The sequence below is a fragment of the Nicotiana tomentosiformis genome, chromosome 6, assembly GCF_000390325.3.
Source record: "Nicotiana tomentosiformis chromosome 6, ASM39032v3, whole genome shotgun sequence".
In the NCBI taxonomy this organism is placed as follows: domain Eukaryota; kingdom Viridiplantae; phylum Streptophyta; class Magnoliopsida; order Solanales; family Solanaceae; genus Nicotiana; species Nicotiana tomentosiformis.
Window position 1 is genome coordinate 103768343 of NC_090817.1, and position 14567 is coordinate 103782909.

General features: G+C 35.5%; 1 protein-coding gene across 1 annotated transcript; it reads right to left on the reverse strand.

Annotated features, from left to right (window-relative positions):
- Nucleotides 1–7135: 7135 nt before the first annotated feature.
- On the reverse strand, nt 7136–11744 carry LOC117280302 (YTH domain-containing protein ECT2-like). Its single transcript, XM_070177651.1, has 9 exons — nt 11516–11744; nt 10762–10838; nt 10546–10675; nt 10276–10346; nt 9551–10144; nt 8818–9411; nt 8465–8677; nt 8139–8285; nt 7136–7950 (listed from the first exon to the last, which is right to left on the reverse strand). The coding sequence occupies exons 1-9, from the start codon at nt 11541–11543 to the stop codon at nt 7690–7692; spliced, it is 2115 nt and encodes a 704-aa protein (XP_070033752.1). The 5' UTR covers nt 11544–11744; the 3' UTR covers nt 7136–7689.
- Between the last annotated feature and the right edge of the window lie 2823 nt (nt 11745–14567).

Consider the following 14567-nt stretch of genomic DNA (forward strand, 5'->3'; position numbering starts at 1 on the left):
CGGGATCGTTTTTACCAAAATCAAAGTTTGGTCAATATTTTCTAATTTAAACTTCTAAGTCAAGAATAAAGGGACCAAATCAACCCGAAAGCTTCCCGAAACAAAACTAACCAACCCTGCAAATCATAAAATCATAAACACACGTGTGTGAATCAATAAAAGGGGTAACATGGCGCATTTACACAAAACGACTGATCGGGTCGTTATACGGGATCCGATCGAGTATTTGTCATCGGATAGCATTCAATAAAAGAATATTCTCCAACATTAAATGAGCAATCGTTGCAAAGAATATTTGCATTCATGGTTGCCGTTACATATTCATCAATGACACTTTTGTTATCATTTAAGAGAAGCTTGATCCTAGGATCTTGTTTCCCTAGTTATAGCTATAAATAGCAGGCTAAGTAGCCATTGTAAGACATGAAAATTCTTGGCAAACATACGTTGTATTTTACTTTTGCTCTCAATTAAATAACTTTACTTGTTCTTTATCATTGCTCTCACCTTTGCCCTCGGAGGCATTGCGCTCGGAGTCAGGCTTGTCATCTCTTTCAATTTCGATTGCTAAATATCATCTTTAATCTTATTTCTTATTATTTTTGGATCAAATCAGTTCGCTTGTTCATAAACCACATAACAAATTTAACCGTATCGTTTTTACGGGTAAACATCCGTCCAGTGATGATTAACCAGGACTCTATCCAATTTCTTTCAAATCTAAGTGAATTTTGAGCTAGGAAATCCAAGTCAATAAGGTCACTGTCCATAATACAATTGATGAAAGGAAGTGCTTCTCCTTTTTCTTGTGCTCCAGTGACACAGTTGAAATCGCATGTCACACACCAAGCGGAAGAGTTCCTGCTAGGGGTGTACATAGATCGGGTTGGTTCGAATTTTTCAATTACCAAATCAAACACAATGGTGTAGGGTTTTTAAATTTATAAATCAAATCAAACCAACAAAGTCGGGTTTTTCGATTTTTTTTTCCGCGTTTTCAGATTCTTTCCGGTAAAGTCTTCATAACACAAAGTATGTAACTTGTGCTCTAAATATTTCTTTAGTCCTAGTAAGATACAACTATATAATATATTTTTCAAGAAAATAACACAATTATATGAGATAAGTCATAGCATTATACTAAAATATTCAATAACAAAGATAATAAAATTGCATAAATCAAATATTACTAAGTAATAAGCCATAATAAAAATTAACATAATCTAAAAAATACTATATAGGTCATTTAAATATAGCTAATAAGTACTATTAATTACATAATTAAGCACTAAAAAAAAGGATAAACTAAGTATGCATTTTCATTATAAACCAATCTAAAACTAAAAAATAGATATCCAATACTATCAGCATTCCTAGTGCTGAATTGAATATCTTTTATTAGCATTAGTATTGATTTGAAATTTGTTTGCGTTACTACATTTATGGACTATAAAATTTATTTACCATTCAAGAATGTTAATTCCAAACTTAAAATAATACGTTAAAGGATAAAAACTGTGAAAAAGTTTAAGAAATATTTATAAATTACATTACAGTAAATTTTTATATGTATAAAATATTTTTAAAAATTGTATAAATGTATTATCGAGTTGGTTTGGTTTCGGTTTGACTTTTTTAGTTAAAACCAAGTCAAATCAATTATGGTCGGGTTTTTTTTTCAATACCAAACCACAATCGAGTTTTATTTTTGATTTGACTCGAATTATCAATTTGGTGTGATTTATCGATTTTTTTTGTACACCCCTAATTACTGCCAGTGTTACGAGATTTTCACAAAGTAGTCTCTTAAAGCAGTCGTTCTCTTTGCATAACCTATAAATATAATCAAATTCTCGCCAGTATTAAGTCTAATAGTACATGTCAGGACTTCCTCTTGATTGTTCATAAATGGGATCTTTACGCAAAGAGCTAACCATATTTATAGTTATTTTTTCTGCTCATATATATAATGCATAAATTATGCATCTATTTTACCTTCACCGACTATTATTAGGTTAAGTAGCGGTTATTTGGGTTAATTTTTCATAAATTTAATTCTTCATGAATGTACGATTTAGATCTTCGTGGCAGTATGACTGAATTTGTCTAAGCAGCACATTAAAGACTCGTTTATCAAGTTGTTTTATCTATCATTTGATGAGATTTGAGACTTAATTTGAAGAACACAAGTGTTTACCCGAAAAGCGGATAAAGTTGAATTTATACGTAGTTCTAAGAGTACGTGGTATAACTTGGCACAAATCAGAAAAATAAGTAGCAATATATTGAGTATTGAATGTATAAGGAATGAAATACAAACCAAACTGAGTGGAAGATGTTTATGAACAAGCAAGATAAATCAATGTACTAAGCCCAAAAAGGATAATCTCTATATCAATATCAGTATGTTTTCTCTGTGAATAATATAAAAGTATAAGAATGCCTTCAATGTTCCCTCCATTAGAAATAATAACTATCTCTCTTATAGTGGAGGGATGTTACTTTAGATATAATTAAAAATACATAGTGAGGATCCCATGATAGATTAGCTTTTCCCTAATTTCCGCCGAGATTCTCTCCCTTAGTGCAGCTGTAACGGCTCTTGTCTCTTGGCTCGATCTTGATCGGACTTGGTATTGATCGATTTCCAGGTTTAGAGCTCGATATTGACTTGGGGCCCGGTATTGACTTTGGCTCGGAATTGGTCGGTCTCTGACTCTTAAGCTCGATAACACCGCCTCAAATCATAGTTCGATTTGGAATCGAGCTCGGTATTTACTTGTTCCTCGAAACTTGAGCTTGGTAACCTGGCTTCGGATCTCATATCGATATTATGAAGATGGCCTTCGGTTCATTACGTTCCAATCTTGACTAATTGTTCGAAGGTCGAAAACCGATTTTGATCGTATACAACAAGTATTTTGAATTCGAATATCTTTTAAAAATATAAGAAGATTGAAGATAAATTAAAATATACGAAGTTACAGAAAATGCATTAAAACTTTTATTAAATATTTAAAAATGTATAATATAAGTTAACTATCTAGACATAATAATGTGCCAAATATTACTTTGAATACCGATCTTTTGAGTGTTGAACGATAAAACATTTATCAGATGTTAATACATTTAACACAAAATAGTTACAAATAAAATCCCAACCAATAAAATCAATTATTACAAATAAGATCTTATTGCTGCATTAGAAGATATAAATATTGATTAATCTGGTAAACATTAAATGGTACCAATAAACCAGTAAAAATAGCACAGGCTAGTCAGTTTCGAATTGGTAATTGAAAAATAGCCTGTGTTTGCAAAGTCATTGAAAAATATCCATTATTTTACTGCAATACGGAAAGTTCCAGCATAATATATTAGAGATTGGTACACATGTGTATGAACTTTCAGTATATTATGTTGGAACTCCAACACACGAAAAGTTTCAGCATAATATATTGGAGATTGGAGCACCTGTGTATCAACTTCCAGCATATTGCGTTGGACCAGTATATTATGCTGGAAATCCAATATATTATGCTGGAAGTCCGGTATATTATGATGGAAATCCAGTATATTATACTGGAATATTTTCTGAATTTTGTACAGTGTTTTCGTTCAAATTGATCTTTACATGAAATGTGACTAAATTACGATTACTTTTGAAACTGTGACTATTTTTCAATTACCACTTGTAAATCTGGCTATTTTTGAATTTCACCCAACAAACCTTCCCCAACCTTCAATTAACCTTTTATAAAGGGTCTTATAGTTTGATCTATCTAACTAAAGAAAAATAATAAAACGTGCAAGAAGCGCTACTAGGACTAGGCCTGACCTGGATGGTGAGCTGAGCCAAGCCCAGTCAAGCTTATCAAATTTACCGGGGAATTTGCAGGCGTACCCTATATTTGTACCACATTTTAACATGTACCCTATTTTTTAAAATTATTGATTCTGTAACCATTTCACAAAAAAATTATAATAATATGACAATTACACCCCTGACAAAAGATATAAAACGATCTCCTCCCCTCCTCTCAGCAACTTTATAAAAAAATCAGAAGTTTGTCCAGATTCATCTTCAGAATCACACTTGCATGAAATTGTTTTACCTTGAAGCTAAAACTTCATGCTAATGTAGCATGAAGTTGTTTCATGTTGAAGCTAAAACTTCATGCTAATATACCATGAAGTTGTTTCACATTGAAGCTAAAACTTCCTGCTAATGCATGCTGAAGTTATTTATCCTGCAGTCTACAGTTTTGTCATGAATTTTATCCGAAACTTCAGTCTAAACATGCTGAAGTTATTTAGTTCATTTGCTAAAACTTCATACTAAACATGCTTAAGCTATTTAGTTCATTTGCTAAAAGTTCAGACTAAACATGCTTAAGTTATTTAGTTCATTGCTAAAACTTCATACTAAACATGCTTAAGTTTTTGTCTTGCAGTATGTGATTTTCTAAAGAGTTTTTGCTAATGCATGCTGAAGTTATTTAGTTCATTTGTTAAAATTTCATACCAAAACATGCTAAAGTTTTGTAACGCAGTCTACAGTTTTGTCCTGAGTTTTATCTGAAACTTCAGTCTAAACAAGCTGAAATTTTTTAGTTTATTTCCTAAAACTTCAGCCTAAACATGCTTAAATTTTTGTCGTGCAATTTGTCAATAGTCTTTTATTAAAGAAGGGCTATATCATCTTTTTAAAATACTTTTAACAAAAAAATGGGCACGGATGCAAAACGGAAAAACAAAACGGTTATAAGTTAAAAAGGGGCGACCAAATAGGGTGCCCCATGCAATTTTTTCAAATTTACCTAGTGCCGAGCCCGAGTTTTGCCAAACATTTAACAACATCGTGTCAAGCCAAACCCAACCAAACTTTATTATACCTTAGCCTAACCCGCTCGTCATCACTCCATCATCTGAATTTACAATGAACTTGTCGAGACTCTAGATGTTTGTTCTTTTTAGGGTCATCAAAGTTGGCCCAAGATCAAATGACCTGCCCAACTCGCTCAAGGTTGGGCTGATTATTGACCCGTCCATTTATTGAACTTAGCCCAGCTTAACCAACTCATCTCAACTCATTTAAAGTTGTGTTGATTTTGTCCAAATTAATCTATGAGTAACTTTTCCAAAATCGTTTAGACATAAAAAAAATTTTGTTTGATATGTTATATATGACCATAACAAAACAAAAAAAGAAAAGTTATATTTAGTAATTATATAATTTATAATAAAACAACACATATTAAGTAAAATTTTGATAAGAGTTAGGTGGGTTGGGTTATGACCCAAATTTTAGCTCATCTTGATTCAGTCCATCTTAGCCCAAATAATTTTTCACTCGTCCAATTATTGACTCAACCCGTTTTGACTCGCCCAAAATCGGCTCAACCCGTCCATTTGACACCCCTAGTTCTTTTTCTCTGGAGACAACTTCACACATACATCCTTAACGGATAATTAAGCAACATGAATATGATCGAGAGCAAGAAAACAATATCCAGATTGTGCTGCTCTTAAATACAGTAAACAATGTGAAACTTAGGGGTGGGCATAGTTTGGGCAAACCCGAAATTCGAATTTTTTGGTTTGGATTTTTTATTACGGATTGGATTGCGGATTTAATTTTTAATTGTTTTGGATTTCGGATTGGATATTGAATTTGGTACTTCAGATTTGTGGATATCCGAAAATCCGTAATTTTTATACTTTATATTTCGTCCATTATCCATATACCAATAGTAATAAGTCCAATACCCTACCCATTAGACATTATCTCATACATCCAATACTAATTACTAATTTATTGTTAAAATACTTTATATTTGGACATAGTTTTACTATTGCTACTTCTTATTGGCCTTATTTATGTCTTTGTTGTATTTTCTTGATAATGATTTCATTACTTGAATATTTTATTTGGATGATTACATTGAGAATGAGAAACTTATTAGGTAATTGAACATGAATACTTTAGACATAGTAGGTCTAACCACCATACAACATAGTAGGTCTAACCACCACTCTGTAGAACTTACCCTTAAATCATGGTGGCCAGTCAAGAACTCCCATGTTCAGAGGATGAAAGTAGCAGAAATGAGGAAGCTGAGATGGATGTGTGGACATACCATGAGAGATAAGATTAGGAACGAAGTTATTCGGGACAAAGTGGGAATGGCCCCCGTGGAGGACAAGATGCGAGAGTTGAGGCTGAGATGGTTCGGGCACGTGCAGAAGAAGAGTCGAATGCTCCTGTTAGGAGGTGTGAGAGGCTAACCGTGACGCGGCTGAGAAGGGGTAGAGGTAGGCCGAAAAAGTATTGGGGAGAGGTGATTAGGCAGGACATGGCGTTATTTCAGCTCACTGAGGACATGACCAAGGATAGAAGGGTGTGAAGGTCGAGGATTAGGGTAGTAAGTTGGTAGGTAGACGAGAGTTCCATGTTCGCTCTGTGTATCGTATTTTTTAGTTTGTTACTATTTGATACTACTTTTTCTTTTATTTGTTGTCATTTTTCCCTTTTCGTTATCGTCCTTTGTCCCTCTATTCTTTCTTTCTTCCTCCTCTTTCTTCTTCCTCTTCTTCCTTTTTCTCTCTTCACCTTTTCTTGAGCCGAGAGTCTATCGAAAACACCTTCTCTAATTTGCCAAGTAAGGATAAGGTCTACATACCAAACCCCATTTATAAGATTATAATGGATATGCTATTTTTATAAGAAGAAACATCAGAACTTGTAGGCTCAACTGAAAATTCGAAATATATAAACCGATTAATCGAAAATCAAACTTAAAAACTCAAATCCAATCCGAGCTTATTTGGATTGTCATTTATTTAATCCAAAACCGAATATCCAAACTGAAATCTTCATATTCAATCCGAACAACCGAAACGCTCACCCCTAATGAAACTACTGCAAAAAGAGAACGAGCTCATAACAATGTGGAACATTTCTCAAAAACTTCTTGAATTAGTACTGCAAAAGCATTCCCATAATATTAAGTGAGAACACCTACTACCTTTAATATAAAGCGACATGCAAGTTCGTTCCCAGATTAGGTGCGATTTGACTAAATTAACATGAATACAAAACCGTTGACAAAAAAAAAACAAAAAGATGAAACACTACTATCAAAAGCTTATGAGCCAACTATATTGCAATGCATTCCCACCTTGCTTCTAGCTCTTTTTGACTAGTACAAAAGGCACTGCTGTCATGCCGCAACAGACGGATCTAGATGTACAAGATAGGATTGGAGCCAAACTAACTAATAATAACATGAACCCCAACTGTAAAACCCAACTGAGAAAGAAAAAAAATGGACCAAAAAGACAAGTCGAAAGAAACCAAAAAAACAAAATGATAATTATCCTAAAACCCAAATCCCTAAGGTATAAAACCAGTCAGAAACTAAAGCCAAGTAAAGAAACTTGCCTATGAGGATATATGGGGCTTCCATACTTCCTGAAATCCTAGAAGCAGATGAATTAGCCTTGCCACTATTGACCTCTCTGTGGAGATTTCTTAATGCAAGAACCAACTACAAATGCAGCTTAAGACAAAAAGGGCAGCCCAATGGTTATGAGATCTAACCAAGCACTTGCATGCAAATCATGTAGTTAATGCTCCATTTTAGGGCCTGTTAACCACTGACCACCCTTTATCAGCTGAAGCTAGCATCAATTAACAGCCCCATTTGCTATCCCCTTAGCTACAGGTTTCTTGTCGGATACAGTGACTAGTTTAGCAACCTTCACATCGTCTCCTAATTTTGTAATTGATCCATTTTCCACAAGCTTGACCTCTCCATTAGACTGAGCGGCTGGTGAACTTTCCTTGCTCAAAACAGCAGAAACTTCTGAAAGTTTATGGGATTTAAGTTGGCCGTTTGAATTGTCTTTATTCTTCTCTTCAGTGGCTTTGCCTTCCCACACGTGCGACTAAGACAACCAAAAAGAAGAGCATTATTTACTACCAAGAGGAAGATAACAACCACGAAGATATCGATTACTGCTAAATGCAATAGCGAAAGCACCTGATCATAATCTTTTCTTTTTTTTTATTCATTTCATAGCCAGAAATTTAGTACATATATATATATATATATATATATATATATATATTCTACCTGCTTCTGGAAAAGCTGCTGCTTGGCCTTCTTTTCCTGGATTCTCTTTTGACGATCCTCATAGAACTCAAAATCATCAAGGATGCACTGTTTGCTAATATGATCTTTAAATATCTCTATCACCTGCAAGCCCTGCTCCATTTTAACCTGTACAAAACAGTGAAACTGTTGGTAAAAACCATGTTCTTTTGGAATAAGTGAAACAGTTGGTAAAAACATAATTCACAATTACCCAAGGGTCAAATGAGCCAGGACATACTACACTCGATCACCCAAAAATTACTACCCTTATATCTAGGCTCATTATATTAGAGCACGTGGCATACCTCCTGAGTATCTCTACTGTTGGTAACAGGCTTGTTCTCGTTGTTCTCCAGCGTGATGTGTTTCAACAAGCTGTTTGGTACATCCTTCACAATGTGCCACTTTACAGGAAAGCAGCCGATCCACTTGTCTTGCTGCCAATACTCCACACTCTTGTTGAAATCAACTGGTCCTACCATCTCCGCAACACCAAGAAACTGACCACTTGTATTTACCTGGATAAAAAGACCAAAAATAAGCAATCAAAATTAAGGAGGATGTGAACCCAAAACAATTCGAAATTACATGTAAATCCTTCTATACCCGGATTAAACCAAAAAAGACTTGGAGAAACATTTCAAATATGAAAGCTCACCGAGAAGAAAAGAAAGATAGGACAGCCTCCAGACTTTTGTTGAGCCTCCTGATATGCAGCATCAAGCTTCTTGTTACCATTTGGTGTGCTAGCCCACACATTATATTTGATGCTTTTGTGCACATCATCTTCACTGTAAGACTTGATGATAAAAAACTTGGCATCAGTATATGTCACAGGAAAATCTGGACGGTTGTACTGTTCTTTGTCAGGAATCAGGCTTGGTTTATCTTTCTCGGCATCATTGGTTACGGTTAGGGGGATGTTCTGCCCCTTGACTGCCAAAGCAACTGGTGTAAAACCCTTCTGATTCTTGGAACCTTTACCTCTTGGTCCCCTGTTGAGCTCATTTAAACCATCCATGTTCTCGTTACCATAGCCATAGAAACTATTTCCTCTACCCCTGGGTTTAAACCTGTTGTCAACCGGCGTCCACCCACGACCTGTAGCGCGAGAATCATACCTGTTAGATCCAAATCCCATGCCAGAACTGAATGTGTTCCCATACCGCCCATAAAATTTATTGGGATACAACGTATTCATATACCCATTAGTTGTATTCATGCCAGACGAGGGCCTAGGGTGGTGCAAGCCCTGACAATGAAACAGTAGTGTCAGTTCCAACAAGAAAATGAACTGACCATAAAGTACAAAACATGGAGCTTCTAAGTCTCACGAAGGAGACAGTAATGAGAAGTGCAATAACAGATCAATATTCTAGAATACAACATACCATTAGATGTGGATGAACATTCTGATTTTTTGATGATGGAACAGCACCGCCGTTTGAAAATGAAGGCATAATAGGATTGCTCGCCACTGGCCTAGCGAGCCCATCAGTAAACATTGACCCATCTAACCATGGAATTGGAGACCTTACACCATCAAAACCAAATCTAGGATCCTGATAGCCCGAAGCAACTCCTCCAGGCAAGGCACCACCCCGTCCAAAAGAGCCATTAGCATTTAAGGATGAATTCTGGAATGCAGGCCTCACAGGCCTCACAGGCGTAGGCGCGGTATTTCCCTTTACACCACCATTTGCAATGCCATTAGAATTTCCATTAGCAGAATCCACAGACAATGGTGCTTGGTCAGCAGCAGCAGAGGTGGCGATCTCACCTTTTGGCGGGGCAACTGGAGTAGTGTATGGAGTACTGGTTGGAGGGAGGGGCTGGAAATATGGATAGTGGTAGTGTTGTGCTCCATAAAGCTGGCCGTCATGCCCCACAGTCGGGACAGGGGAAGTAGCAGGTGAATATGGACTATAGGGTGCATAACCATAGCCATGCTGATACATAAATGACCCGTTGTCCCCATAAGCTCCCTGTGTTTTCATCATATCAAAACCAAAATACATAAATAATAAACAAAATCAACGTGACACCAAAGATTGAATCCAGTAAATAGATTAAGACATCAAGTGCTGTAGCTAGCGTCGCAAGCAGAATAACTTACAGTCATCTCAACTCCCTCTGGGTTCACATATCTTGTATAGTCCTCCCATTCATTACCAGAACCATCATACCCTATAGGAGAATAGAAAAGAATGTCAGTATAAAAAGGAATGTCAGTATGAACCAAGTGATGTGCTATATTGTGAAGAAATAAAACATCATTATCCTAACAGATGTATAATTGTTTTAGCAAAATCCTAACAGAGGTACGTATAGGCTGTTCTGACACAAAGTGAAGCCATAAATTCAATTCAGATGATATCAACAATACCATAATAGTATGAGGGATATCCATTAGGAACATAGCACAAAGTTGGATCCATGAAGTCCGGGAAAAGAGGGGTAACTGACCGATCCACTGGCTGGATCTGACCATTTCCCACGTCTTTGGAGTCCACAGGCTGAAAAAATATCAGAATTTCAAATTAAGAACTTTAGAGCAATTGACCAAAATAAAAGAATTTTTAAAAACACACTAAAAGGGTACCTTTTTCTTTGGCTCTGCAATTTCAAGTGTCTTATTTTGAGAATCCAATGACAACTTCTGCAGCAAATCTGCAGCTTCTATAGCAGTAAATGTAAAGGAATAGCACTTTTTCACATAAATTAGCCCAAAAACACAGTAACAAACTAGGCCAAGAACAATTCCAGCATATCAATCAATTTGTACTGAACAACACACATCTTTTGGAATTATGTAAATTTACTAAAATTAGCCCATAAACTCTTCATATCCGCAATTCCAAATAATTAAAGAATTTAGAAAAGAAATATTAAACCAACACCAAACCTAATTTCTACTGTTGTTAATAGAAAACACCAAGTTACATATCACCAAATCAGCTACAAAATTTTCCAACATATACCAGCTGCAAAACATTTTTGTATTTAAAAAAAACTCAAACAGCCTATATACACCATAAACACACGTACAAACCAATTTTAAAAAATAGAAAAACACAGATGATTTTTCAAAGCCGAGGCTCTCAACAGACTACAACACATAAATCACTCACCAAACAAAAACAAAACCAATAAAAAAATCAAGCAAATAACAGCAACGCATATCACAATAACCTAAAGAATCCAAATAGACTCACATAAAAATTCTACCCATAAAACATAGATATACCTATATCTAATGCATATCTTCACAAAGCATGTAAAAATCAAAACTTAGGGTCGATTTGAACAAGGAAAAAAACAACGAATACCCATATAAGTAAAATCTATAAGGATACGATCAGCAGAAGGAGCAACAGCTGCCATAACACAAGATAGATCTTCAAAAATGGAGGAGAGATTTGTAAAACCCTAGAGGGAGACAACGGGTATGTGGAGTGAGAGTTTCAGCCGCCACCCAAAAGCGAGGCCAAATATTAGAGAGAGAAAGAGGGGTTTGGGTTTCGAGAGAGAAAATATAAAAAGCGAGGGTTTTGATCCATAAATTTGGTGTGATTCAAATGCAGCGGATTTGTTTTGCTCTTATAGGCCCCTTATACTTCTCTTATTACCAGATCTGACCCAATTTCTTATCTCACCTGCGGGTGATCAGTCCATCTCACAGAAAATTACCTGCTACTTCACGTGGCGCTATTTTATTGGTTTGTGAAATAGTTTGGATGCTCGTACAGGTAGGCTTTGTGAAGGACAAAAGTGTACCTCCAAAATGGGTGGACTTTGGGTCTACTAGGTGGAGACTCTGCAATTTCGAAACAATTGCAATAACCCCTTCTCTAAGGAACAAAAAAGAAAATATCTAGATATTTAAATAAAAGAATTACTAAGAAAAAAGGAGGTCAAAAAAATGGATATGTCAAAAGAAGAAAACAAAAAAGGATAAACACGACGAATTTGGAAATAGGGTTGTTTTGGAAATTAAGGGCAAAGGATTCTATGATAGATTCCAATCGCTATTTCTTGCTTTCTCCAAATTACTTTTATATATTTCTTATTTGATGAATTATTTGTATATAAAGTTTTAGGAAAGACTTACAATTAGATGAGGAAAGTATTGAAGTGCATTGAAATTAGTTCATTTGATCTGCAATGGAACATAACAAGTTGGAGGAAGTTTTGAAAAAAAGACTAGTTAATTGATTTGGCTTATTATAAAAGGAAAAATACTAATCCCTACGTAATAAAATTAATAATTATGAATTTAAGGAAACAAAATTAAATAAATACTCTCGTCTACATTACACACCTCGGTGCAGTTCTTTCCTGGATCCTACGTGAACACGGAATACCTTGTACTCCGAACTACCCTTTTTTAAGGTTTTGGCACACTCATCAAGAAAATTATTTAACAACATTAATCTCAACACTAACACCATATTTATTTTTATTAAGATTAAAATATTAAATTGAAATACACATATGATTAGTTGACCTTGTGACACAACTTGGGGCAGTGATGTACTGTTTGGTCTGTTACATCGCGAAATTGGGATGGGACGTGGTGATGCTTAACCTACCTTACATGTCGAGCAAGTCCTATTCTAACTAACTAAGAGTCTGTGTTGTACATAGTATCCAAGAAATTCATAAAAGTCTTAAGATAATAATCGTCTGAAAACTGAATTCTAAAATAAATATTTACATGTCTGATAACTGAACCCACTAGCAAAGTGATGAGCCTCTATATGTATGTCTGAATACATAAACCTATGGGGTATTCCCTCGGAATGATACAAAAGTCAAACAATAATTAAAGACTAAAAAAATACACCAACATCGCTGGAAAGAGTCGACGGCTCACCAATTGAATCAACTAGATCTGCTCCTAGCCGTGGGCGTCATCATCTACAAATTCAACGCCTGTCACACAACGTGGCAAGCCCAAATAGACTAAGTACCACAAGAGTACTCAAAAGTCTCATTGACAATTCCCTAAGCAGAGGCAAGATTAGCATATGCTATATATAAATGTAATAAAATGTAACAAGCAGAGTAGGCAATTTAAATAAAAATAATGGATACTTTAAAAGCTAAAATTGATTCTGATAACTGAATTTAAACTAATAACTAAAAGTTGAATATTGAGTCTACATCATATAACTAAAACTAAAGCTGCAAGTTGAGAAAATCGATATCTAAATCTAAAGATGAAAATTAAGTTATCTTTTAAAATAAAAAATTTAAAAACTTTACACATAATGGTCATGTGTACGTGAGCATCTGAGAACATGTACGGGGGAGTGTCGGCATATCTCTTCATTAAATAATATGGTCATGCGTACGTGAGAATCTGAAAACACGCAAGGGGAAGTGTCAGTCTATCTCCCTATCAAACCTATGTACGTTAGCATCATGGACACACATATGGGGAGTATCGACATATCTCCCCTTTATTTGTGTTGGTACTGGTTCAATCGCATTTGCGATGATTGTATAGTCGCATTTGCGAAGAAGCCCTCGCATTTGCGAACCTGGGTTGTTGGGGATGAATTCACATTTGCGAAGAAATCCCTCGCATTTGCGAAGTGTTGTTGTTCGCTTCCTGCTGCTTTTGCGAGGCAGTTGTCATCGCTTTTGCGATGCATTTGGTCGCAAATGCGACCTTAGCAGAAAGTCTCATGTTTCGTTTTTGCGAACCCTATGTCGTAGATGCGACATCTGCAGCATGCATATAGCTGAGTATTCCGAGACTTAGCTTCATTTTGATATATTTTGAACCCAAGCCTCGACGGGGGCGATTTTGTGGAAGGATTTTCTTACCAAACTATTGGGTAAGCAATTTTAATCAATTTTCAATTATATTTTGTGATTATACACTAGATTTAACATCAAGTTCATGAGAATCTAAGGAAAATTTGGGGATTTTGTCAAAGTTTTGAAAAATAAAAATTTGGAATTTGAGAGTAGAATTTGACTCGGATTTGGAAATAAAATACGTATATGCACTCGTGGGGCTATGGGTAGTCGGGCGGGCCCGAGGTTGACTTTTGTTGACTTTTTAGAAATTGTGTAAAGATCATAGCTTTGTTAATTTAAATTATTTTCTCTTGCATTGTTTGATGTATTTGAGTTTTCTTTGGCTAGATTGAGCCGAGTGGAGGTGAATTTGTAAAAGAAAAGCTAATTTGAGTATTGATTTGACCGAATTGAGGTAAGTGTCTTCCCTAACTTTGTTGGAGAAATTTTTCCTACTAATTGCCATTGTTTGCTACATATGGGGGCGATGCATATATGAGGTAACGAGTCATGTGCCTGGGTTGAATCAGGCTCGAGGGGTAAATTACATGATTAATTGTGCCTTGTAGAACTTATGTGACTTCTTTGTTTCATGTC